The sequence below is a fragment of the Podarcis pityusensis genome, assembly GCF_964106645.2.
Source record: "Podarcis pityusensis genome assembly, chromosome: 10".
NCBI lineage: Eukaryota > Metazoa > Chordata > Lepidosauria > Squamata > Lacertidae > Podarcis > Podarcis pityusensis.
Genome location: NC_138035.1, coordinates 2,248,985 through 2,276,156, shown reverse-complemented (window position 1 = coordinate 2,276,156; position 27,172 = coordinate 2,248,985). Strand labels below are relative to the sequence as shown.

Genomic DNA, 27,172 nt, shown 5'->3' with positions numbered 1-27,172 from the left:
CCAGAGCAAAGCAACCCCGGGATGCTGAGGTCCCCCAGTCCTTGAAATGAAAAGGGGAGGGGCTCGGGACACCTTCCGAGAGCAGGCGGGGAGGGGGCTGCCCAGGCTCCAGAAGCTCCTTCTCGCTGGTTCCTCCCCATCGCCCTCCTGCTGCCTGCCTCCCCTCCGCTTCTACTGGTCCTTTGCAAGTGCGGGGAAGCTCTAGTCCCTCCGCCCCCCCCCCCCGAAGTTCCCTTAAGAGCCCCACGTTGCACGGGGCAGGCTCACCTGCAGCGAAACAAAACGCAGCTGCCCTGGCAGAGTGGAGCCAGGCTGGGGGGCACCGTGGGGACCCCAGAAATGTGTCCCTGGAAGAAATGCACCTCCCCCCTTCTCTGGGGCTCAAATGCTGCAGGTGGGCTTCCCAGAAGAGGCCCCTGCTTGGCCCTTGGGAGGACAGGGGCCCCTTGGGCCTATCCTGCAGGGCTCACCTGATGTTCTGATGGAAGTGAACCCCCCTTTGTCCTTCAGGGAGAACAGGGTTTCCCAAATTTGGGTCTCCAGCTGCTTTTGGACTACAGCTCCCATCACCCCGAGCTAGCAAGACCAGTGGTCAGGGATGATGGCTATTGCCGTCACAGTCTCCAGGTGGCTCTGGCAAGTGAGCCCAACTGCGTTTGACAAGAGTGGGGGAATTCCTTCCTGGATTCCAGAAGTGGTCATTACCTTTGAATATAGGGTTCAGTGACTCTATTCCTCCAACCGGAGTGAGTGTGGGGCTTGCTCGCCCACTTCCATTCAGCTCCATCATTGCCAAATGGCGATTCTGCTGAAGGCAGTAAATTGTTCAGAATTGCTCAAACAAAGAGGGATTGCAAGGAGCTCCAAAGAGATCTCTCCAAACAGGGTGAATGGGCAGTATATACAGTTCATTGTCAATGAGATTAAATGGATGCATGTTGGGACAAAAAAACCACAAACACCTGTTAATATCATGTGCAGGATCATGGGGTATGAACTGGATTTCTCTGTGTGCTCTAGGAGACCAGGGGAAAGGGGAGGTGGTCACAGCAGGAGGGGGAGTCTCCCTGGATGCTTCTGTAGCCGGCCTCCTCAGTCTCCTGGCCCCCCTCCTCTCCTCCCTCTGAGCCTGAACTGCTCTCTGCCCTAGCCTCTTCCTGCTCACCAAACCCTGTTTCCTCCTCAGCTTGCAACACCTCCCCTCCCGTTCTGCTCAATTTTCTACCTCTTTCTGCTCATTGCCATCCCACCACCTGTCCCCAGGATTTGAGCCTTCTTCCTTTGTGGGTTTCCCAACTGGTGCCTCCCCCCCCCAACCTAGCCAGTCCATGACAGCAACAGCAGCAACAACAATAAAATTAGTAGGATAGTAATATGCACTGTGGTCCTTGTCAGCTTCGCCTTTGAGCCAGTACCACCGACTGGGCTCAACCACTTCAGCCCCGACTGGGCCAGGCGAGCTGGGGTAGCACTTCCAGAGACCTTCTTCTGCAGGAACAGGTCTAAGTGCTGTGGACTCCCAACTCAGAGCTGTGAGCACCGAACTCACTTCCAGAAGACAGTCGTGCACAGCAGAGTACAGCAGAGCATAAATCACTCGGACGACAGCGCTGAAGAATATCTTATTTTATTCACTGCAGCTACTGTACTATACAAACTATATACAAATGGAGACGCTGGACTGCACTGAGTGTTACAGCTGCTTTCTGCAGCAACCTTATCTACACAGAGATAACACTCAGTCTCCCCTTGTAGCAAGCACAATCCGCCCCCTCCTCTCTGGAAAATCAGCAGATTCTTACCAATGGTAGGGGTGAAATCTCCTCAGTCCTCTGGCAGGAAGACTCCCTAGCAGCATGATTGACTAATAACTTCTGGGACTATGAAAAAGTTCTATCTTCTCCAAACCCCAGAATAAGCAGGAGCTCTGGGGTTGCCCCATGGGGTTCATGAGTGAAGATGGACCCCCCAGGAGACTTCCCTGGTACCCGCAGCCCCACCTTCCCTTTCTTGAAACTAGGCTTGGGGGGGGGAATCTCCCATTGAATTTTAAGTTTTTTTCAGAACGTGCAGGAGGCAGGGATGAAGTTCTGTTGAAGAAGATGTGTGTAGAGATCATGCGTGGTGGGGGTGACAGTAAAGGTAAAGGTAAAGGTACCCCTGCCCATACGGGCCAGTCTTGACTCTAGGGTTGTGCGCTCATCTCACTCTAGAGGCCGGGAGCCAGCGCTGTCCGCAGACACTTCCGGGTCACGTGGCCAGCGTGACGAAGCTGCTCCGGTGAACCGGCACCAGAGCAGCACACAGAAACGCCGTTTACCTTCCCGCTATAAAGCGGTACCTATTTATGTACTTGCACTTAAGGGTGCTTTCGAACTGCTAGGTGGGCAGGAGCTGGGATCGAACGATGGGAGCTCACCCCGCCGCGGGGATTCGAACCGCCGACCATGCGATCGGCAAGTCCTAGGCGCTGAGGTTTTACCCACAGCGACAGAGTTTGGTGCAAAAACCAGTCTGATACATAAATACCCATATTGCATGCATGAGTACAGCAACTCCAGGGCCTTAGCCTAGCATCGGTGGGGTAGGGGCCACATGTAGTGCAAGTCCCACGCTGACGTCAAAAACACACACAGAGGCAGCAGGACTTCTTCAGTAATAGTTTACTGAGCTTTCAAAGTGTACAGTTCTCACTGGGTCCCCAGTGAGGCACAAAACTTAGCTCCTGAGAGCAAATCCCGTTTCAGCAGTAAAAAAATACAGCACACAGGATATCTAATGCAAGCACACAAACCGGCAGAAGGGAGCAAGGGAGGAAAGAGGCTGGAAGGACACAGGGCAATGGATGTGTGTGTTTTGTTTCCTGACATTTTGGAGAGAAGTCAGCAACTCAGCACCTGCAGGGACTTCACGAAGCAAAGCTGCTTGCAGGCACATCCCAGAAACTGCTTGCAGGCACATCCCAGAAACACACTGTAATTTGCGGTGTATTGCCCCATATCAGTTGTTCTTCAAAGGTTATTGCGATGTGGTCTAGAAACCGGTATTGGACAAGATATCAATATATCGCCCAGCCCTAATCCTCACTCATCACCAACAAACCAGATTCATCCTCTCTATCAAAAGGTACTTTACCTCTTAGATTATACTCACATTGTTTGACATTGCCTTCAATATTTCATTGCTGTTCAGTTTTACATATAAACACAAGAACTTCAAATACACGTCGTGTGTTTAAGACTGATTTCCTGCTGAGTTCATTGCTGTGAAGAAATGAGTGGACACTGAAAGGAAGACGTCCCACAGTCCATACATCTAAATGGTTTCTTCATGTGAGAGTCCCTGGATGTTCCTTAAAAACTCCATTGTAAATAAAGCACTTTTTGCAATCTTTTCATTTAAACTGCTTCTCCTCTTTGAGTTTGTTGATGGTTTGTAGGGTTTCAACTCCTAAAGTTCTTCCTTTCCATGAGTCTGTTGATGTAGAACTTCCACTAGAACTGAACATCTATCTACTTTCCTGATTTTTATGTGGTTTGTGTTTTGTTTGAGTTTGTTGACATAAATCAAGGGTTCCACTCTGACTGCAGTTCCTTCCACAGTCCATACATTTAAACAGTTTCTCCCCTGTGTGTCTGCTGATGTTTTCTAAGATTTCGATTCTGACTGAAGCTCTTTCCACACTCCATGCATTTAAATGGTTTCTCACCTGAGTGAATCCGCTGGTGTAATTTAAGGCCTCCATTCTGACTGAAGAACTTTCCGCACTGAAGGCATTCAAATGGTTTCTCCCTTGTGTGAGTCTGTTGATGTCTTCTAAGGTTTCCACTCTGACTGAAGCTCTTTCCACACTCCATACAATTATATGGTGTCTCCCCAGTATGAGTCCGTTGATGTGTTCTAAGCTTTCCATTATCACTAAAGCTGTTTCCACACTCCATACATTTATATGGTTTCTCCCCTGTGTGAGTTCGCTGGTGTATATTGAGGTGTCCACTCTGACTGAAGCTTTTTCCACACTCCATACACTTAAATGGTTTCTCCCCTGTGTGAGTCCGTTTATGTATATTGAGCTCTCCACTCTTACTGAATCTCTTTCCACACTCCATACATTTGAATGGTTTCTCCCCTGTGTGAATCCGCTGGTGTAATTTAAGGTCTCCATTTTTACTGAAGAACTTTCCACACTCCAGGCATTCAAATGGTTTCTCCCCTGTGTGAGTCCGTTGATGTATATTGAGGTTTCCATTCAGACTGAAGCTCTTTCCGCACTCCAGGCATTCAAATGGTTTCTCCCCTGTGTGAGTCCTTTGATGTATTCTAAGTGTTGCATTGAAACTGAAGCTCTTTCCACACTCCATACATTTATATAGTTTCTCCCCTGTATTGAGTCCGTTGATGTATTCTAAGTTTTCCATTATCAGTAAAGCTCTTTCCACACTCCATACATTTATATGGTTTCTCTCCTGTGTGACTTCGCTGGTGTATATTGAGGTGTCCATTCTGACTGAAGCTCTTTCCACACTCCATACATTTATATGGTTTCTCCCTTGTATGAGTCCTTTGATGTATTCTAAGGTTTCCATTATTAGTAAAGCTCTTTCCGCACTCCATACATTTGTATGGTTTCTCTCCTGTATGAGTCCGTTGATGTATTCTAAGGTTTCCATTATCAGTTAAGGTCTTTCCACACTCCATACATTTATATGGTTTCTCCCCTGTGTGAATTCGCTGGTGTATATTGAGGTGTCCATTCTGACTGAAGCTCTTTCCACACTCCATACATTTATATGGTTTCTCCCTTGTATGACTCCTTTGATGTATTCTAAGGTTTCCATTATTAGTAAAGCTCTTTCTGCACTCCATACATTTGTATGGTTTCTCTCCTGTATGAGTCCGTTGATGTATTCTAAGGTTTCCATTATTACTAAAGCTGTTTCCACACTCCATACATTTATATGGTTTCTCCCCCGTGTGAGTCCATTGATGTGTTCTAAGTGTATCACTCCGACAGAAGCTCTTTCCACACTCCATACATTTATATGGTTTCTCCCCTGTGTGAGTCCGTTGATGTAAACTTAAGTGTCCATGTTGACTGAAGTTCTTCCCGCACTCCCTGCATTGGAATCCTTTCTTGCCCATGTGAGTCTGCTGATGTGTTCTAAGTTTTCCACTATCAGTGAAACTTTTCCCACACTCCATACCTTTAAATGGTTTCTCCCCTTCTTGAGATCGCTGATGTGAGCTATGTGTGCTCATTCAGTGAAGCATATTCCACATTTCACACATTTTAATGTCTATAACTAATGAAACAAAAGTGCCCCATCCCTCAGAATTCTGAATGTCTTCTCCATCACCTTCTTCAAAGTGGGAGGAAAGGAAATCCTGTTTGGGTTTCAAAGAAAAGAAGAAAGGGGAAGAGAACACATCAAGCACCATTAGCACCTTCTCTTATTTCAGCATCTCCTACTTTCCCCTGCCTCCTACCCATGTTCCCAGTTTTTAGGAAATGAAGATGCAATGTCACCAAATGATAGTATTTAGTATTGCATCAGCAACCTTTCATTATCCTCAATCATCATTAATAAAGCAGCATGATCTTGGAAAACAGCCTTTTCAAATCAATTGTTTCCTCAAAGGAAAGGCAGCTGCTCTCTCTCCATGAAAAGGCCCTCTCTGTCTCTGGTTCATTGTTCCTTTGGACATTTCCCATTCTCTGCATCATAATCCTCCATCAACCTCTAGATCGTTATGAATCACCTGCACAGTCCCATTGGCCTCAGGAGGTCCATATGAACCATTTTGTGAGACCCAGGTCTACATCTCTTCCAGGGACTCTGGTCTGGGTCAGTCAGAGAACTAGTGACAAGGCTTGGTGCTTGGGGTCAGCTGAATGGGTGCTCAGGGAAGCTCCTGTTCTTGGAGGTGGACCTCTGTCTACATGCCTTGCATTGCATGGAGAGAGCAGGAGAAGCAGATGGCACATGGGAATCCCAGGCGGAAACACCGACCCAAATGGTTCTTTATAATGATGATGTGCTGCCTGATCCTGTGCTTGCCTTATGACAGACGAGTATCCTAATCTGGCACTGAAAAGCAGGATATTCAAGGCGAGGAGATAACTGTACTTAGTGGAAATGTCAACCTTGAATATGTGGTGCTGATTCATTAACAACCTGAAGTTGTGTTATTTCTTGTGATATGAATTTATTCCTGATCTGTCTTAAATATCATAATTATAGGATGTCTTGGGGTGTTAGGGGAGCGGTAGTGCTTTTGGTGGAGGAAACGTAGTCCACCTTCTGGAGTAATTTTTCCACCCTTGGTCCCCACCCTGCACTCAGCTCTCACCTGAGAGAAGCTGTCAGCATTCAAAAGGGCCACAATCCCAGGAACGGCTTCAACCGGCCGGCTAAACCAGGTGAGGATACCTGATGGGTCTCAAATCCTTGGTGGGCTGGGGAATTCTGGAAAACAGAAGCGCTATTTACATCATACGTCACTGTAAAGGTATTCAAAATTTTTGTCTTTTGAAGAAAAGACCACAAATCCAACGGCCCCTTCAAAGCTAATGAATGTCTTGTGCCTGGAGATTTTGTGGGCTGCAGGACCAGGAAAGCTTCTGCCACCAGTATCCTTCTAATTGGGATTCAGGCCTCATCATGGGACTGAAACTGCTGAAACTCATCTCCGATGGGCTAGAGACCAAGGGGAAAGCTCTTTCCTGGTTCTGCTGGATCTCTCAGCGGCTTTGGAGACCCTTGACCATGGTATCCTTCTAGACCCTCTAGGGGAGCTGGGGGCCCTGCTATGCAGTGGTTCCCCTCCTTCCTCCTGGGCCATGTCTAGAAAGTGGTGTTGGGGGATGAGTGTTCTGACCCCTGGGAGCTCACTTGTGGGGTGACTCAGAGCTCCGTCCTCTCCCCATGCTTTTTAATATCTATATGAAGATGCTGGGAGAGATCATCAGGGGGTTTGGGCTGGGTGTTCCCCAGTATGTGGCTGATGCCCAGCTCTTCCTCTTTTTTAAATTGGAACCAGTGAAGGTCCTGGGTAAGTGTCTGGAGCCACTTGGAGGATAGATGGCGGCTAACAGATTGAGGTTGAATCTTGATAAGAAAGAAATACTGTCCCAGGGGGACAGGGGGCAGGCAGGTGTGGGAGACTCCCTAGACCTGATGGGGGTAACTGTGCCCCAAAAGGACTAGGTGCACAACCTGGGGGTCATTTTGGACTCACAGCTGTCCATGGAGGCACAGGTCAATTCTGTGTCCAGTGCAGCTGTCTACCAGTTCCATCTGGTATGCCAGCTGAGACCCTCCATGCCTGGAGACTGTCTCCCCAGAGTGGTGCATGCTCTGGTGATCTCCTGCTTGGATTACTGCCATGTGATACATGGGGCTTGAGGAGATTTCACCCCTCCCATTCCAAGAATCTGCTGATGTTCTCTGCTGATTCTCCAGAAAGGAGGGGGGCGGTTTCTGCTCTCCACTTATTTCGCTCCAGCCTCACAAGAGAGAGAGAGAGACTGAGTGTTAGAGAGAGTGTGTGTTATCTCTGTATAGATAAGGTTGCTGCTAAGAGCAGCTGCAGACTCTCAGTGCAGTCTAGCTTCTCCATTTAGCTCTGTATATAGTTTGTATGATAGTTGTAGATAGAATAAAAGTAGTTATTCTACAGAGCTGTTCTCCGAGTGGTTTATGCTCTGATGTACTCTGCTGTGCAACGACTGTCTTCGGGAGTGAATCTGGTGCTCACAACTCTGAGTTGTGAGTCCACGCCACTTTGACCTGTTCCTGTGCAGAAGGTCTCTGGAAGTGCTACCCCAGCTCGCCTGGCCCAGTCGGGGCTGAAGTGGATGAGTCCAGTCGGTGGCACTGGCTCAAGGGTGATGCTGACAGGGCTACCTTTGAAGGTGACCCGGAAACTGCAACTAATCCAGAATGTGGCTGGTAGAGAACAGAATGGGAGCACCTGCTGAGACAACATAACACCTGTCTGAAAGGATCTTCACTGACTCCCAGTACATTTCTGAGCACAATTCGCAATGTTGGTGCTGACCATTAAATTGCCGTGGTTGCATTTTTCAGGCATAGAATCCTATTATGCCTTCAGTAACAAATTGATTTGCTGAAGGAATTTTTTGCTGTCTCTAAGCATTTTTTCCTACTCTGCTAATTGTATGTCGGACTTGCTCTGGAGATCATTGTGGAGGAGCAAGATCACTGACCTAAAACCCTAAACAGCCTCACTCTCTGTAGACCTGAAGGAGTGTCTCCACCCCCATCGCTCAGTCTGTACACTGAGGTCCTCCTTCGAGGGTCTTCTGCTGGTTCACCTCCCCCCCATGAGAAGCGAAGTTACAGGGAAACAGGCAGAGGGCAAGGAAATGGGCAACTATCTGACTTTTAGAAGACAGCTGAAGGTAGCCATTTATCGGGACGTTTTTAATGTCTGATGTTTTACTGGCTTTTATATGTAATGTAAGCTGCCCAGAGTGGCGGGGGAAACCCAGCCAGATAGGCAGCGTAGAAATACTACCATCATTCTTATTTTATTGTTGTTTTTTTGTAGTTATTTTGGAATTCATACTGCAATATCAGTTCATGAAATGTTATGGTTGGAGAAAATCACAGGGATGCCATAAACGGTAATCCCACCCACAACTTCTCATTCACATACAGTCTGTAAATTAGGGGAGGTCACACACCTCACCTGTGCTAATACTGGCACTCTTTGACCTGTGTAGGTACACCTTGTATGCAGAGCCTCCAGCCACAGGCACTGTCTACCATGAAAATGGGTCCTTTGACTGGGAAGAATCTCAGCTTGTCAGTCACTTTGACACTGCCTACAAAGAATAAGAGGAACAGAAATGCTTTTGAGGTGCAACTTCTATATCAAGCCTGAGAGCCGTTCATGGACTCTGGACCCCTGTTTCTGATGACAGGTGTACATTTTCCTCATCCTCAATGAACCAGGCAGTGGAAAAGACACTTAAAGACGGAAGCCTGAGAGAGAGAGGAAAAGGTTTCTGGCTGCTTCCTGGGTGGGATTGCGGATACCAAGAGCTGCTTCTGAGAAGGCCTTTCCCCTCCCCACTTCCTCTCGGGATTTCCTCTTCTCTCCAGGGGGACCAATGGTTGGACTTGGGAGAACCGCTGTATCTGCCATTAATTTGATTTTGAATTGATATTAGAACGAATTGATTTTAGAATGCATTTTAATTGGGAAGGGCAGGATATAAATTATTATTATTATTATTATTATTATTATTATTATTATTATTATCTGGACAGGTCAGGGGCTTATGGGGTGGGAATTGGGTGGAGCTTGCAAGAAAGAAGTTGTGTCTTATTAAAGGAGAAATCTGAGGGCTCCCCTGGACAAAAAACAAGGACACCAGCCAGGAATACCAGAGCAAAACAGCAGCCAGTAGGCTTCGTCTTTATTGAAGACTGTCATGACAGGACTCCCACCTGCCACAAGGTGGAACAAGATGGAAGCCCCAAACAAAAGAGAACCCAAACTTTATCAGCTGCTACAATAAACGAAAATCTGCCATTATTCCCTTATGGGGGACACAAGAGCCCTCATAGAGTCCTTTGTAGGTTCTCCATCGGTCAGAGGAAAAAAACAGAGGCCAACCAGAGAATATTGAGAAGCAAAGCCTGATCTTTATTGAACTGTTGCAACAGGGTGCCCCCTTCACACACAGGAGGAGGACCCTGAACCAAGGTGTGTCTGCCCTTATATAGACATTTTAAATTGCCCACCTTGGAGTCCAAGACCACCCCCAGAAACATCATACCTACATCACAGAAAGGGTGGGCTAAAGCAGAAATCGGAGGGGGTTGTTTACCCCTTGTCTGGCAAGTTACCTGCTAATGCTTACTTGATTGATACCCTGGGGAGCCTGGCCAGTCTTTTGTCATGATAAGTACTTAGTTCCTGAGCCAGATCACAGGCTCACGCCCTATTCATGCACAGAAATACCCTTAAGACAGGATTTGTGAAGGAAGAGGCAATGGGGAGGCTGCTCCATTTGACCTTGCAGAGAAAACACCGGGTCAGCCTGGGAGTCAAAATGGCTCCATGGCTGCTCTCCTGTGCAGGTTCAGACATGGGGCCTATATATCTATGTACATGTTTGCCTGGTACATTTATGAACCTTCATTATATACATAAGACCTTAATTTATTTATTTCACTGCTAATCCCAATGTTACACCCCCCTAAACTACATCATGGTTACATCGTGGAAGGGGAGGTCTGGTGGCAGTAATCTGAGCATCCTGGACCATAGTCCATAGTTCCCCTTGCCCTCCACCAAACACCCATTGAGTGTAACAAAAGAGACATTTACATTTCACTGCTAGGAGCAGAAGTGCGTCAGTAGGCAGAGCAGAACGGGGGGGGAGTGCAAAAAATACGACCGCCACGTGGCCTGACTTATGCCCCCCCCCCCAACAAGAAAGGAATCAGCCGCCATATGGCCTACAGCTGGAGGGCGGCGGATGGCAGGGGCAAGGGAGCCATGCCTCCCCCCCGCGCCACTACTAAAAACCAAGAGGGCCGCCCCGCGGCCTAGCTGGCCCCCCGCCCAGAAAGAATAGCCACAAAATTGCAGCCTAGCCTGGTGGAGGGGCCATGCCCCTTCCAATCAGGTCAGAACTTACCTTAATCCGGCCGCTCCTAAGGATCCTGATCCTGGAAGGAAGAAAACCAAAAGGGGCTTGGACAAAGGGGTCGGCCTCTTTTCTTTGCCCTTTGCCCCACCCCCAGCCGGCCAGCCATTGTCCTCCCTGACCTGTTTCCCAGCCAAGTTAATCACACCCTTTTGTCTTCATCTGGGTTGGTTCTTTCTGGAATGGCTACCTGTCTGGCACTCAGGTATCAGGATGCCAGGGATTATCACTCAGGCAGAGGGGCTGCTGAGTTCACATGTCTGTATGAATTTCTGAAGTTTCCCCAGCGAGCCAGTGCATAGAGACATTTATCAGTGAATTCCTACATTTGGTATAGTGCAGCAAAGGCCCTTTGAATAGATAGGAAGAAACTGTGATGATTGTGGGGACAAATCACAAAAGTCACAAAAGTGATGGTGCTGATTTTGGTGGTGGGCTGCATGTGCATGATATCTGCTGGAGGGGAAACACAACAGTTCCTGCAACAGTCTGGACAGGGCAGGGACTTATGGGGTGGGAAGAGGATAGAGGTTGCAGGAAGGAAGGGGTGGGGGGCCTGGATCCCCACTTTTCAGGGATCCCTCCTGGTCGCCTTGAAGGGGTGGCCGATTCCTGGGTGGGAGGGAGAAGCCAAGGCGGCCCCTCCAGAGAATTCCCGCGGGTGCCACAATGGAGACGTGTCCCCAAAGACTGGTCTTCCTAGCTCCCCCCCCCCCCAATTGCTGCACTTTTCTGCCCCAGGGATGCTCCCTCTCCCCACTTCCTCGACTCCCTCCCTCTGTCCCAGAGTCTCCCCTGCACCCAGAGGCCCCCCTTGGCGCGGCTTACCCCACGCCCTGCGCCCCCATCTCTCCGTCTTGAGTGTCCCATGGACTGCAAGAAGATCAAACGTATCCATTCTTAAGGAAATCAGCCCTGAGTGCTCACTGGAGCGTGTGTGTGTGAGAGAGAGCTGAGGCTCCAATACTTTGGCCACCTCATGAGAAGAGAAGACTCCGTGGAAAAGACCCTGATGTTGGGAAAGATGGAGGGCACAAGGAGAAGGGGACGACGGAGGGACTTCCGGTCAGCACCAGCGACAATGGCGGATTTCCCCTGAACTCTCAGGGGAACCGCTCCGGGGATTTAGGGTCTGCCGCTGCGGCGAAAGTGGAGACCCGCAAAAAACCACAGGCGGGTGAAGCCTGTGGACCTGGGATCTGGCTGGCACCTTTTGCGCCTCCCTTGCTTGTGAGGAGACCTCTTTTTGAGGCTCCGTTGCGAGGCAGGGTGAGCAGCGTGGTGCTTCGGATCGATCGCTTCGTCCCCGGAGTGAAACCGCACAGCTGTTGTCGGAGAGCGCTGATTTCTTTCTTTCTTTCTTTCTTTCTTTTTAAATTTTTATTGAGATTTTCCATTAAAAACACCAAACATATCCATTTACATATCACATAATTTGTCTTATTTGGACCTCCCTCAACTTCTCTGACAATCATTCGTAATTCAAATCCTATCTTCACATTCCTTTGTTTCAATATTTCCATCAAATTTTATATTCCTATTCTTATTTGCCTTTTGGTAATATTTCCTTATATTTTCACAAAGCTTCTTTAAAACACACTAGCGTTGTACAATCCTCACATATATTTTTCAAATACTCCGTAAATTTCCCCCAGTCCTCAAAGAATCTTTGGTCTTTTTGGTATCTAATTTTTCCAGTTAATTTGTCCAGTTCTGCATAATCTGTTAATTTTGTCCTCCATTCTTCCAAGGTCGGAACCTCTTCTTGTTTCCATCTTTGGGCCAACAATGTCCTTGCTGCGGTGATCACGTACTGAAACAGTTTACAGTCTCTCCTACTTATATCCATTCTTGTTATTCCCAACAGGAAGGTTTCTGGTTTCTTAACAAAGCTATATTTTAGCATTTTCTTTAGTTCATTGTATATCATCTCCCAGAACCCCCTTACTTTCCTGCAATCCCACCACATATGCATAAATGTACCTTCTTTCTCCCTGCATCTCCAACACTTGTCACAAATTTTGTACATTTTTGCTAATTTTGCTGGTGTCATATACCACCTGTAAACCATCTTCATTGTATTTTCTTTTAATGTAACACATGCAGTAAACTTCAAATTTTCATTCCATATTTTTTGCCAATCATCCAATTCTATGTTATATCCTAAATCTTTGGCCCACTGAATCATAACTACTTTTACCTCCTCATCCATTGTATGCCATTCCAACAAAATTTTGTACATTTTAGAAATTATTTTGCAGTCGTTATTCACTATCTCTGTTTGGAATTTTGAATCTTTTTCTTTATACCCTTTTTCTTTCTCTTCCTTTTTGAACATTTCATTTATTTGGCGGTAGTGCAACCAATCATAGACATATTCCTTTACTTGTTCATATGGTTTTAACCTCCACTTTCCTCCTTCCTTCACCACCAAGTCTGCATAGGTAATCCAATCGCTTCTCATATTAATTTTCTTAACACCTATGACCTCTAATGGGGATAACCAATGTGGAACCCCTGTTTCCAGTATGTTTTTGTATCTGTCCCAGACTTCCAGTAACGATCTGCGAAAGATATGGTTTTCAAATGTTTTGTGACCCTTCTTCTTTTCTTTCCAAAGGTGCGCGTGCCATCCAAATCTGTTATCGAATCCTTCCAAATCTAGGAGCTTTGTATTTTTTAGTTTAATCCATTCTTTTAGCCAGCAAAGACATGATGCTTCATAGTATAACTTCAAATCTGGCAGGGCAAAGCCTCCCCGAGCGCTGATTTCTTTCTGGGACAATTTGGCTCCAAAAGCAACTACCCGTGAGTAGAACCAATTAGAAGAATTAAGACAAGGACAGAGGCTTAAAGAAATTAAATCGTAATTGGAAATTCCTAAAAAGTAAGATCTAATCTGGATTTAAAGCGGGGAGGTCTAAACAGGAAGTCCGCCTTCCGCTTTTGTATATAGACTAAAGCAAAGATACTACAGGCTAAAATCTTGGAAACTTTGACTTGAAAATCCAAATATTCACTGTTTGAAGTAACTACCCCCCCCCTCCTTTCGAAGAAGCAGGGGGAGACTTTGAATTTGATAAATTTCTGAGATCGGAAACCTTACAGCTTAAACCTGGGAACGAGCTGTCTGATGCTAAGGAATTACTTTTAAAAACTTTTGACAGGTGGACTTTGATAGTTAATGGAAATACTGTATACAGAATTCCCCGTAACCTTCTGCCTTAAAGATGGCGAATGTAACTATGTTATGTCTTTGTATCTTGAAGCTGAGTTGACTCTTGGAAATTGTTATTGTTGAGAAATTGTATCCCTCTAGTGGGGGAACTTGAAACTGTTGCATGAACAACTGTCAGCTGCAGATAACAAGCCTGGGAACTAGAATCTAACCTTAAAATATCCAAAATGCAGATCTCTGAAGCAATGATGAATGCATTGCAAAGAACAAACTTTTTGTTGGAGGAGCTCCACAGGAAGTTGGAATTTCAGGAATTGATTTTGTCGACACAACCGGTGGCAAAAGAGGAATTGATGGAAGAATTGGTGCTGGAGGGAGAGCCGGGGCAAGAAGAAGAGGAAAAACTTAACGCAACTGAGGACTTCAAATCAATATCATTTATGGACTACAAATTAAGACCATATATGATGGACTTTGGTAAAGACCTGACTGTGATGGTTGGACCTCAGCTTGGACTGAAAGGATGGAAGGATCCCATTACACAGGGATCTTTGGACTGTTGGAAGATGGATATGTGTTTGGAAATGAAAGAAGGTTTTGGGGCTACTAGATTTAGATGCATTGGGAAACACCTTTGGAAAGACCTCTTAAAATTTAAACTTGAAAATTTGGTTGAAGGGTTTAAATGGTGCAGATATTATGTGTTAATGGGATTCCCCAGAGATGTGTTTCTGGGAATTAAAGAGTATGAACAAAACCGCCAGAAGGGGCCTAGGGGGGACCTAAGAGCCTCTGACATCAGGTTTCCGGATTAATGAGCTTTAGGGAATTGGCGGAAAGGATTGGCAGGGTTTTTTTTGTGACCAGGGGAGGAGCTGTGGGGAGAGGATTGGGAAATTTAGTTTTTATTGAAATGTGTTCTAAAGTTTAAAGATTATTTTAAAGTAAAGCAAACTGTAAGAGAATTTGGATAATGGTGTATAGATATCCATAGGTTTCAGCAGAATTGTTGTGAGAAGCTATGCATTCATAAGTTAAGAATCTAAAGTCAATAAGGTCAAGAAAAGTATGTTATGTATATGTAAAAATTTTGGAAAGATGGAAGGGATTTGCTAGAATATCAATTGAAGCAGAATACAAAAAAGGGAGGTGTGAGGAGGTCAAAGAACTAAGCTAAAGAAAGTTACATTATTGAAGTACATTTTATCTTTATGTAATGTTTTGTTTTCTTCTTTTTTCTTTTCTTTTTGTGTTTTTGTGTGTGTGATTGTTCACTTTTGTTATATTGTTGAAAATCTAATAAATATTATTTTTTTTAAAAAAAAAGGAGAAGGGGACGACGGAGGACGAGATGGTTGGACAGTGTTCTCGAAGCTACCAGCAATAAACTTTGATCTATAGCTATTTGCTCCAGTTGGTGGCTGGACTCCTTCCTTTATTCCGCAGGGACCCACGGGCTCTGCCCGATGAGCTGGGTGGCTGAGCAGCCTCACACCTGGGTCCCCCCCCCATAACACCAAATTAGCCTTTTATTGAACAGACCTAGGAGTTTTGATAGGGGGCATACAAGACCCGGGATCTGAGCCTTCTTCCCTTGGGGGTTCCCAAGCTGGTGCCCCCCTTTCACCCAGCCAGTCCATGACAACAGCAGTAGCAACAACAACAGTAAATTCAGTATGATAGTAATATGCACACTAGTCCTCTAGTAGGAAGAATAATAACTTCAGGGGCAATGGGAAAAATACTATCTTCCCCAAACCACAGAATAAGCAGTAGCTCTGGGGCTCCTCCAGGGGGTTCATGAGGGAAGATGGGCCCCGCAGGAGACTTCCCTGGTACCTGCAACCCATCCTTCCCACTATTGTGGGTGGGGAAGGAGGAATCTCCCATTAAATTTTAAGTTTTCTTCAGAACGTGCAGGGGGCAGGGATGAAGTTCTGTTGAATAAGTAGTGTTTGGAGATCATGCATTGCTGGGGGTGAGGGGGTGGCAGAATTTGGTGCAAAAACCAGTCTGACACACAAACACCCATCTTGAATGCTTGAGTACAGCAACTCCAAGGCCTGAGCCAAGTATCGGCGGGGTAGGGCCCACGTGTAGAGCAATTCCCATGCTGAGGTCAAAAACACACACAGAAGCAGCGGGACATCTATAGTAATAGTTTACTGAGATTTCAAAGCATACAGTTCTCACTGGGTCCCCAGTGAGGCACAAAACTTAGCTCCTGAGAGCAGATCCAGTTTCAGCAGTAAAAAAATACAGCACACAGGATATCTAAGTCAGGCACACAAACCGGCAGAAGGGAGAAAGGGAGGAAAGGGGCTGGAAGGACACAGGGCAATGGAAGTGTGTCTTTCGCTTCCTGTCGTCTGGGAGGGAAGCCAGCAACTCGGCATCTGCAGGGGCTTCATGAAGAAAAGCTTTCTGCCGGCTGCTTCCAGGCAAATGGGCATCCCAGAAACACACACTGTGATTCGTGGTGTATTGCCGTATCAGTTGTTGTTTTTTTGTTTTGCTTATTCCCCCCAAAAATTATTCATTTTATAACACAAATAGAAAAACAAACAATTCAAACAAATTCTTGTCATATCCTTATTTTCCTAAACATTGTTAAGTGGGCTTCCCCAAGTCCCACCTATCTGATTTTCATTTTACTTCATCTTTGGCAGTTTACATATATCATCGTTTCTAAACATCTTTTTTTAAAATCACACTTAAAATAACTTCACATTTTATCACTTACAAATAATACTTTTTAAAAATGCACTATCTTCAACTTTAAACCCTACAGCCTATATCCACTTCCAAAGTCATTCTAAGATTTAAATATTAACATATTTTTTCAAATATTCCTTAAACTTCTTCCAATCTTCTTCCACCATCTCTTCTCTCTGGTCTCGGAGTCTCCCGGTCAGTTCGGCAAGTTTCATATACTTACATGGTTTGTCTCTTGTGTGAGTTTGTTAATGTAAATCAAGGGTTCCACTCTGCCTCAAGCTTTACCGCTCTCAATGCATTTAAAGGGTTTTCCCCCTGTGTGAGTCCATTGATGTCTTCTAAGGGTTTCATTGAAACCGAAGCTCCTCCGCACTCCATTCATTCATATGGTTTCTCCCCTGTGTGAGTCAGTTGATGTCTATTAAGGTGTCCACTCTGACTGAATTTCTTTCCGCACTCCATGCATTTAAATGGTTTTTCCCCTGTGTGAGTCTGTTGATGTTTTCTAAGGTCTCCATTATCACTAAAGCTCTTTCCACACTCCATACATTTAAATGGTTTCTCCCCTGTATGAGTCCGTTGATGTCTTCTAAGGGTTCCATTATCACAAAAGCTCTTTCCGCACTCCATACATTCATATGGTGTCTCCCCTGTGTGAGTCCGTTGATGTATTCTAAGGGTTCCATTATCACGAAAGCTCTTTCCACACTCCATACATTTAAAAGGTTTCTCCCCTGTGTGAGTCAGTTGATGCGTATTTAGTTGTCCACTCTGACTGAATTTCCTTCCGCACTCCATGCATTTAAATGGTTTTTCCCCTGTGTGAGTCCGTTGATGTATATTGAGGTGTCCACTCTGACTGAAGTTCTTCCTGCACTCCTTGCATTTGAATCCTTTCTTGTCCATGTGAGTCGGCTGATGTGTTCTATCAGTGAAAGTCTTTTCACACTCTATACCTTTAAATGGTTTCGCCACTTTTGGGGTTTGTTGATGTGAGCTATGTGTGTTCATTCAATGAAGCATGTTCCAGATTTCACACATTTTAATGTCTATACCTAATGAAACCAAAGGTGCCCTTTCCCCTGGAAGTATGACTGTCTTCTCCATGACCTTCCTCAGAGTGGGAGGAAAGGGAATCCTGTTTGGGTTTCAAGGAAGAGAAAAAAGGAAAAGAGAGCATATCAGATGCAATTAGCACCACCTCATATTTCAACATATCCTACATTTCCCCGTCTCCTACCCAGGTTCCTGAGTGGGAGGGAGAAGCCAAGGCACACGATGGAGACGTCTCCCCAAAGACTGGTCTCCTCCTCCCCCCCCCCCCCGCTAATGCTGTGCTTCCTTGCCCCGGGGATGCTCCGCCCCGGCTCCCCCCACCCTTGGCCCCCTCCCTCTCTCCCGGAGTCTCCCCTGCACCTAGAGGCCTCCTTCGCGCGGCTCACCCCTCGCCATAAGCGACCCATCTCGACATCCGGAGGGGCCCCCCAGACGAGATGGGGAGGGACAGGGGGTCTCTAGTGCCCCTTAACCCTTTCATGGTCTGCCTCTCTCTGCGCGGAGCGCACAGGGCCCCAGGGATTCCTGTGCGGTGGAAACGGGGCCAGGGAGTCCTCGTGGGACCCCGTGGGTGGGCGCCCCATGTCCACCCCTGCCATGGAAAGCCCCCTTCGCAGCGCACGTTCAGGGATCCAAGCCCTGCCAGTGGGGCCCACGGAAGGCGCTTTGGGGAGCTGGCGCGGAGTCCCTCTCTGGGTCCTTCTCTCCCCTCTCCTCCCCCCGCGACCCCTTTACCTCTTTGTCCTCGATCCCGATTCTCATTTCCTTTCCTGCAACATCGATGTTTTGTTGTGGGGGGGTGTCCCCTGCCGCTCCTCCTCCACTTTCCGAAAGCGCGCTCCCCTAGAGCTATGGCGCTGAGCGGCAATCCGGCGTAGAAGCTCCACTTCCGGGAGAAGCAGGCAGTTTGGGAGGAGCCTCAGCCCCCCCTTATTACCGGAACAGAAGCCGGATTGGAGGAGGAGGAGGAGGAGGAGGATCCTGATATTTTCAAAGGAGAAGCCCAGGAAAGCCTGGCAGCTAGGCGGAGGAAAAAGGTAAAAGGCGGATCTACACGGATCCTCGTGAATTCATATGATTTTTTCATTCAAATTAAATAAAACCACCATGATACTGTAGACCATGTCTTACTATGTAGAAAGCATCAAAAAAATCACGCATCCATTGTTGGGGGGGGGCGCAGGGGCGCAAAAACATGGTTAAAAAACACGGATTCTCATGGATCCTCATGATTTTTCCACTAGATCAGCCCAAAGTCACCATCAGATCAAAGATCATGGCCATGGGCACAGCATCCACCACAAAAATCACGGATCCACGGCTTCCTGGCGAAACCGTGGCCCAAAAATGTGGTTTTGACGCACAGATCTTCATGGATCCACATGCTTTTTGCATTGGGCCAACCCAAACTCACAGTCAAATCACATATCATAGCCAGGGGCACAGCCTACACCACAAAAAACGCGGATCCACGCCTGCCTGGCCATGCCGTGGCCCAAAAACGTGGTTCTGAAGCATGGATCCTCATGATTTTTGCACAAGACCAGCCCAAATTCACCATCAGATCAAACATCATGGCCAGGGGCACAGCATCCACCACAAAAATCACGGATCCACAGCTTCCTGGCCATACCGTGGCCCAAAAACGTGGTTTTGAAGCATGGATCCTCATGGATTCTCATGATTTTTGCACAAGATCAGCCCAAAGTCATCATCATATCAAACATCATGGCCAGGGGCACAGCCTGCACAAAAAAAAATTCGGATCCATGGCTTCCTGGCAACACCGTGGCCCAAAAACGTGGTTTTGAAACACGGATCCTCATGGATCCTCGCACTTTTTGCACTGGGCCACCCCTAAATCACTGTCAAATCACACTTTATGCCATGGGGCACAGCTTGCACCGCAAAGAAACTCGGATCCATAGGTTCCTAGCCATACCATGGCCCAAAAACATGGTTTCAAAGCATGGATCCTCACGCATTTTCCATTGGGCCAACCCAAACTCACCGTCAAATCACACATCATGGCCAGGGTCATAGCCCACACCACAAAAAACTAGGATCCACGGCTCCCTGGTCATACCATGGCCCAAAAACATGGTTTTGAAGCGCGGATCCTCATGGATCCTCATGTTTTTTGCACTGGGCCAACCCAAACTCACCGTCAAATCACACATCATGACCATGGGCACAGCCTGCATCACAAAAAACTTGGATCCACAGCTTCCTGGCCACTCCATGGCCCAAAAACATGGTTTTGAAGCATGGATCCTCATGGATCATCACACTTTTTGCATTGGGGAACCCCAAATTCACCCTTTATTCAACTATCTTGTACATAACCACAGATCTGACCACAAACATCATGGATCTACTGCTTCATGGCCCTGGCCAGATGCTACCCTGGATATATTGGCCAATTTTTAGGTGGGTGTGCTGGGATGGAGGAAATGGAGTCGGCTGAATCTCTATCCATTAAAGATGGGCGTCCAATGGCTGGGCCAGAATGATTTCAGTTCGGTTTGCCAGCTCCCAGCTCTTCATGGGGCACAATAGTCACCTGTAGCTGCCATCAGGAGTCCCTTTGTGATCCTGGATGCTTCTGTCTCTATGGAGGCATTGGTCACAAATGTAGCCAAACTGGAATTTTTGAATCTATGTCAGGTTAGGCAATCGGTACTGTACCTGTCCCTTTCCAACCTAGCCATGGTGATCCATGCAGTAGTCACCTGCAGACTAGACTACTTTAACTTGCTGTACACCTGAGCCGGGGAGTGCAGGGTATAAATGTGATAGAGAGTGAGAGAGAGAGAGAGATGCAGGGCTACCCTTGAGACTGCTCCAGAAACTCCATATGGTCTAAAATGCAGGTGCATGAGTTCTGACTTGGACTTTGTTGAGAGCCCACATTCAGTTGGTTGTTCATCAGATGGATTGGCTCCAGGTGCAGTATCAAATCAGGTTCAATGTTTTGGTGCTAATCTTTAAAGCCCTAAACAGTCTGTGACCTTTCTTATCTGTGGGAATTATCTTCCAATACACCCCCCATGAGTGTGACGCTCATCTAACAGCAACCTACTGGTGGTCCCTGGCCCAAAACATATCCAGCTGTCCTCAACCAGAGCCAGAGACTTTTGGGTGGAACGCTTTGTCTAATGAGACCAGGGCTCAGTGCAATCTATCTCAGTTCTCTCACTTGTCGTGGTGAGTGGGCTTGCACATTCCTATGACCCTTGTGAGCGAAGACGTTGGGAATCTCATACTCCCAGCAGGGTCACCCAAGGCGGTAAGGTCAAAGAAAATTAAATATGCTCAGAGTCCTGTAGTGATTTCATGCTCTTTATTGCAGCTTGTAAAACAGTGACTGAATTTCCCCCCAAACCTCAGGCTTTTATATACATTATTTACACAATGAGTCCCGTCTGACTGGCTGATTCTGCTTCCCTCCTGGAGCCTCATTGGTCTTTTCCTGCAAGCCAATCAGTTCTTGCATTCTAGGATCCTTGTTCTAGGATCCAAGCTTAGTACATAACAGGGAAAGAGCTAGACAAAGAATGATCCAAGAAGTCTTCAATGGCAGAACAGGCGGGTGATAACAAGCAGTGTGTTACAACGGCTGTGAAGGCGGATGAAGGCTGCATGAGAAAGGATCCACCAGTTCGTCGTGACTACTCATGCCATCAGAACAGAGCCCTACTGCAAAGACTGTGCGTTGGTCAGCGTGCACTGATCTACACACATAAAACAAATTCACGCACAGGCATCTTCCAAAAACCCAACCCAGCCCCCCCAAACCCTCCCCCCATGGCGATCACTAAATGGCTACGGGGGCAGGAATGTGAAGCCCCTAGTCATGAACCGACACATGGGCGGTCAGGTGTTCTGACTCAAGGAATGAGGCAGTTGAGCAGCTCAGCAGCTGTATCCATGACTGAGCAGCCCTTTTTAGGATCCACTATGCTCACCCCGAAAAGGGGAAGGGGCTGCAAACGGTGCCCTAAACATAGTATGCCTCCCTTTTTCCCTGACTGGATTACCGCGCCCAGGTGGAATCTCTTTTCCCATAGTTTGAATCCATTATTCTGCATCCTAGACTCTAGAACAGCAGAAAATAAGCTTGCTCCCTCTTCAACATGACATCCCTTCAAATATTTAAACATGGCTATCATGTCACTCCTTAATCTTCTCTTCTCTAGATTAAACAAATCCAGCTCCCTAAGTCTTTCCTCATATGGCTTGGATTCCAGACCTTTTACATTTTGGTCACCCTCCTCTGGACATGCTCCAACTTGACAATATCCTTCTTCAACTGGACACAGTATTTCAGGTGTGGTCTGTCCAACCAGAATAGTGTGGTAGCATTCCTTCACTTGATCTAGACACTATACTCCTATTGATGCAGCCCAGAATTGCATTGTTGTTCTTAGCTGCCACATCACACTGTTGACTCATATTCAGCTTGTGGTCGACTAAGACACCCAGATCCCTTTCACTGGTACTGTTGTCAAGCCAAGTGTCCCTCACCTGTGCATTTCATTTTTTCTATCCAGGTGTAGTACCTTACATTTCTCCCTGTTGAACTCCATATTGTTGGTTTTGGCCCAGCTCTCTAGGCTATTCAGGTCATTTTGAATTCTGACCCTGTCCTCTGGTGTATTAGCAACCCCTCCCAGTTTGCAGTCATTTGCAAATTTGATTAGCACGCCCTCTATTCCATCATCCAAATCATTTTTAAAAACATTTAATAGCACCAGGCCCAGGACAGAACCTTGTGGAACCCCAATAGTCATTTTTTTCCAGGATGAAGGTGAGCCACTGATGAGCACTCTTTGGGTTCAGCCCGTCAACCAATTACAAATCCACCTAACAGTAGCTTTGTCTAGCCCACATTTTACTAGTTTTTTTGCAATAATATCATGGGGGAGCTTTTCAAAGGCCTTACTGAAGTCAAGGCAAGCTGGTACAAGGGAAAGCAGGATTGTAATTACCGTAAAAATTACCGATCACTTTGGATCAGCAGTCTCAACCTAACCCGCTATGTGGGGAGAGCCACGTCTTCCTTTGGAAGGCAAGTGGAATACAGTGTGATATACTGACAGCTGTTTTAAAAGATGTAACTGTAACTTAAAATCCAGTGTCAGGAAAAAATAAAAATAGATGGTCCCTGTGTGGATAGTCATGTTTGCATGATGGGGTTCTAAAATCAGTCCTGAAAGTAGATTGATTGAGAATGACACACACATAGCTTTTGCTCTGCCATTAACAAGGTGAGCTGAAGCAAATTCTTGCCTCCCTTAGCAATATTTCCTACAGCATTCTTGTTGAAGGGCATTGGAGAGTTAGGTGAGGGACACTTTTCTGTTTTTCCATCAAGCCCCCAGACAAGAATGCTACAGCATCAGCCCCAAACACTCAGTCTCATAACAAAAAATACTCAACGGAGTTAGGGCTGAGGGAAGGGGAAGTACAATCATGATCTTTCCAGTCATCTAGAAGCTGACCCTTTTGGTCATTTTGGTCATGGAGCCAAATATCTGTTCCCAAGTTTAAAGAGTCTAAACAAGTAAAGAACAAGCTTGCCCTTTACATGCAAAAGCCCTGAAATTCAGCCCATTGGGCAACTGATCATGGGGCTGGGAGGAGGGAGATAAGCATTAGCACCTTCTCTGCCCTCCACCTCCAACAGCTACACCTGAAAGTTTCATGATGGGGTTCAATTTGAGAAGCTGAATGTTTAGAAAGGCACTTAGCCAATTTCTGCCACAGAAATTCTGAACAGAAACACTCTGCAGGTTCAGCCCCCAACAGAAACTGCTCTATGGTCTCTGCATTGGGAAATGGGAACAGATCTTGCTCATCACCAACCTTCCCTCCACAAATCAGTATCACTATGAGGCTGAACTGAACAGCTTGCTCCAGAGTTTTAAGAGATACGTTTCTGTGGTGTGGTGGTTAAGAGCGGTGGACTCTAATCTGGTGAGCTGGGTTCGCTTCCCCGCTCCTCCACATGCAGCTGCTGGGTGACCTTGGGCCAGTCACACTTCTTTGAACTCTCTCAGCCCCACTCACCTCACAAGGTGTCTGTTGTGGGGGTGGAAGGGAAAGGAGATTTTTAGCCTCTTTGAGACTCCTTCAAGTAGAGAAAAGCAGGATATAAAAACTAACTTCATAAATAAGAATTCTGTGGAAAAGGACCACCCCTGCCATGATGATGAAAACTATATGTTTGGATTTTGCTGTATTATACCAACCTGTGGAATATGACAGTTCGCAGTTTCAAAATCTATTTGGCCACAGTGGGTTGACAGTCTGGACATGAAAACCTCTGGAAGATCTTTTGAATCAATGCCTATGCGAAAGCAGTGGTACCAGTCCTTGCAGTTTCCTTCACAGTAAACCATAGTTAGGTCACCACTGGGCCTCCTGTACCCTTCCTTCAAGAAACATAGTGACCAGCAGCCTTCAAACAAGGAAGGTAAAATATCTGAGCAATAGGTTAGTGTATCCTTCCATCCCTCTGGGCATGATCGAGACACAGTAATGTAACTCTCGTTCAAGATTTGTCTCTTCTTGGGAGGAACAGCATCAATTTCCACTTGAAAATATTTGTCTTGTCCTTCAAAATAGGTTTCCCCACTGTACTGTATTATTTCTTTTGCAATCCAGGGTCTAATGGCAGCCATATCCTTTTGTGTGAACTGTAATTGGGCAGCAGAAGCAATCAGATGGGCAATGGCACATGTGAAAGGACCGTAGTCACTGGAATTACCTTGCATGGGTATATCAGTTGGTGCAAAAAATGACCAGTCCGCAAAACTATAGGGATATTTTGAATCAATCTCATACAGACATGCTAAGAAGGATGTTATTGCATCAATCACAGAGTGGTTCAATCCATGTTTGGAATCTAGATAGAGCATGGTCTTCTTTTTAAAAATGATTACTATCAGAATCCAGTGGACTTCTCTGTCATTTACTGGAATAATCAAAACATCTTTCTTTAGCACTCCAAATCTCAAACAGTTCTTCAGAACTTGCACTGGCAATCTTTGACATATCTGCATGAAGTGGCAAGTACGGTAACTGGGGAAATTGTTCCATCGTGACCTAGCTCTTTGGCCATGATCACCCTGGAGGCAAGAAAGGCATCTATTATGCGATCATTTATCCAGTTTGATCCTTTCAGTGTGTTTATGTCATAGTCATACACACAGATGTTGCCAACTGAACCCACAAGTCCCATGGTTTGTAGACTGAGTGTGGGGAAGGTACAGTTGTGCCATGGGGGAACTGATGTACAAATCAGTGATTTGTGCAAACACTTCTCACTTTGTGTTGAGAATATGGGGCTGCTATCAAAAGAATCAATATTGGTCACTGTTAAATCCTCTTTCCCACTTTTTGGAGTGGAGGTAATCTGAGGCTGAGTGCTTTCCAGGTGTCTCATAGTCAGTTGGTGATCTTAAGGAGTCAAATCCCTCAGCAGCCTGCACTGAATCAGATGCTGGAGCTACTGTTATCTTTTCCTGCAGTCTAGGAAACTTCCTTCCTGATCTACTCTTCTGTCTTTTATTTCACTTCAACTGTGTGAGCTGCAACTGGCAAGGCTTCCCTGGTTCTGGTGGCATGCCGATAGATTTTGTGGCAGCTATAATATGGTAACAAGTCCTGGATGCTGTTGGTTTCTGCTTTCCTTCACTGTGCAGCGAAAGGGCTTGTCACGAGACAGGTGTTTACATTCCACAGTCTGTACTGTTGGAGTTTCTCACGGGAAAGGGAGACTGGATGTGACGTACACTGGTTTCCTGTTTTTCACTGTTCTTTGCAGTTTCACTGTGTGATTCTCTCCGAGCTGTCGAGGAGAGAGGATGCATTTTTCTGCTCCGGCAGAGGCAAGATGTCTTTCTGTAATATAACAGCTTTGAACTATAAATAAAGCAATTTAGAGTATGCAGCACGTACTCCTCATCCTTCCGCTGGGCACGGGACTCTGCTTTAAACCAACACGTGGTTATGGGCTCCAGAAGTCGAATCGGAGTGCCGGCAAAGCATCGGAATGCAGAGGGACAGATCGGAACAGAATCTGCTCTGCGCGTAAAGGTGATTGATGAGGTATGTGCTACTGCTCCGGGCAGCCTGCCAGCTTCTAGTTAATGGCTTTATGGCTGGACTTTGAACTTTTAAAGCCGTTTTGCCGGGAATAGGCAAAAGGCTCCCAGGCACAAGTTACTATGCTGGGGAAATCGAAAGTAACTTTTAAGTGCGCTTTTGGAATAAAGCAGCTGCAGCAGTGACGCAGCAAGATTTAAAGCAGCATATATGACGCTGAAGGCTAATGCCAGAGTCATGGTGGCCCTTCAGGATGCTTGTGGGATTCCTAAGCTCAACAAGAAAAATTATGCGGACTGGGTTCTGTATGCAGAGGCAATTCTGCGGAAAGAGGGTTTGTTTGAGGTGATTACAGAAACCCCCCCAGCTCCAGTTACAGATGCATGGGAAGCTAAGGATTCCAAAGCAAGGGGAACTCTTACATTGATAGTATCCCCAGAAGAGCTCTGTCTATTGCGTGATAAGACCTCAGCCAGAGAAATTTGGGACGCTTTGAGAGAGGCTCACTTAAGGACAGAAGCTGGATCCACTATGTTTTACTTTAACAAGCTGCATAATATGGCTCTTGCTGAAGGTGGAGATGTGCGTTTACATCTGATGGAGATGCAAAATCTGAGACATGAGCTGCAACAGAGAGGACTCAACTTTCCAGAGGCTGTGTATTCTTTCATGATACTACAATCTTTGGGTTCAGGTTGGGAGTCTGTTGCAACCCAGATTGCTGTGCAGCCAACTGCTCAGCTGACAGTGGACTTTGTTACTGCCGTGATTTTAAATGAAGCAGATCGCCGGGGTGCTAGCTGCATGGGCAAGGGGGAGTCTTCACAGACGTCATCCCATAGTGCAGTGGAACCACCAGATGGCGCCAAAGCTTTGAAGGCAGTGAAATGCTACTCGTGTGGACGTCTAGGCCATATGAAGAGGGAGTGCAGATATCCCAGGGCCAAGACAGAGCAGCACAGCGAAAGCTCATCGCGCGGAAAAGGCCGAGGCAAAGGCAAAGGTCCGGTGTCTAAGACAACGCAGCACAAGGCTATGGTTTCACGCTTCACTCCAAAGGTTGCAGAGGTCCAGAAGACGTCTAGATCTTTCTTCGTTGTTGATTCAGCGGCGACCCACCACATGTGCAACGATAAGAGACTGTTTGTGTCTTTTACACCGCAGGAAGGTGCGATTCACCAGGCGGATGACCACACTATTCCCAGTAAAGGCTACGGAACTGTTGTTCTTCACAGTTTGGACTTATCGATACAGAATGTGCTTTACGTGCCAGACGCCAAACATAATCTGCTCAGCGTTGGACAGCTGAATGAGCGGAACATTGACGTTTCCTTCAAGAACAAGAAGTGCATCATCACAAAGAAAAATGATTATGTATTGCATGCAGAATATGTTGATCGTTTGTTTGTTTTGTATTATGA

At 46.4% G+C, this 27,172-nt stretch overlaps 6 protein-coding genes across 7 annotated transcripts in view; 1 reads left to right on the top strand and 5 right to left on the bottom strand.

Annotated features, from left to right (window-relative positions):
• Positions 1-11,383, bottom strand: part of LOC308486324 (uncharacterized protein) — a 119,181-nt gene extending 107,798 nt beyond the window's left edge. Inside the window, exon 1 of the mRNA XM_081023083.1 lies at positions 10,679-11,383. The gene's annotated coding sequence lies outside the window, so the exon portion shown is untranslated. The remainder of the gene's footprint in view (positions 1-10,678) is intronic.
• LOC308486338 (uncharacterized protein) overlaps positions 1-27,172 on the bottom strand; it is a 140,665-nt gene that overhangs the window by 17,292 nt on the left and 96,201 nt on the right. The gene's annotated exons all lie outside the window — the stretch shown is intronic.
• Positions 1-27,172, bottom strand: part of LOC308457801 (uncharacterized protein) — a gene marked incomplete at its 3' end in the record, with an annotated part of 121,992 nt that overhangs the window by 65,867 nt on the left and 28,953 nt on the right. Inside the window, exons 2-3 of the mRNA XM_080971974.1 lie at positions 8,716-8,851; positions 6,352-6,467 (exon numbers count right to left, since the gene is read on the bottom strand). The remainder of the gene's footprint in view (positions 1-6,351; positions 6,468-8,715; positions 8,852-27,172) is intronic.
• LOC308486266 (uncharacterized protein) overlaps positions 1-27,172 on the top strand; it is a 136,397-nt gene that overhangs the window by 84,130 nt on the left and 25,095 nt on the right. The gene's annotated exons all lie outside the window — the stretch shown is intronic.
• The window catches only part of LOC308457800 (uncharacterized protein), a gene marked incomplete at its 3' end in the record, with an annotated part of 39,543 nt that overhangs the window by 83 nt on the left and 12,288 nt on the right, over positions 1-27,172 (bottom strand). Inside the window, exon 2 of the mRNA XM_080971973.1 lies at positions 4,442-5,385. Within this exon, the coding sequence (XP_080828099.1) occupies positions 4,442-5,259 (818 nt within the window). The 5' untranslated portion in view covers positions 5,260-5,385. The remainder of the gene's footprint in view (positions 1-4,441; positions 5,386-27,172) is intronic.
• The window catches only part of LOC308486262 (uncharacterized protein), a 120,013-nt gene that overhangs the window by 81,385 nt on the left and 11,456 nt on the right, over positions 1-27,172 (bottom strand). The gene's annotated exons all lie outside the window — the stretch shown is intronic.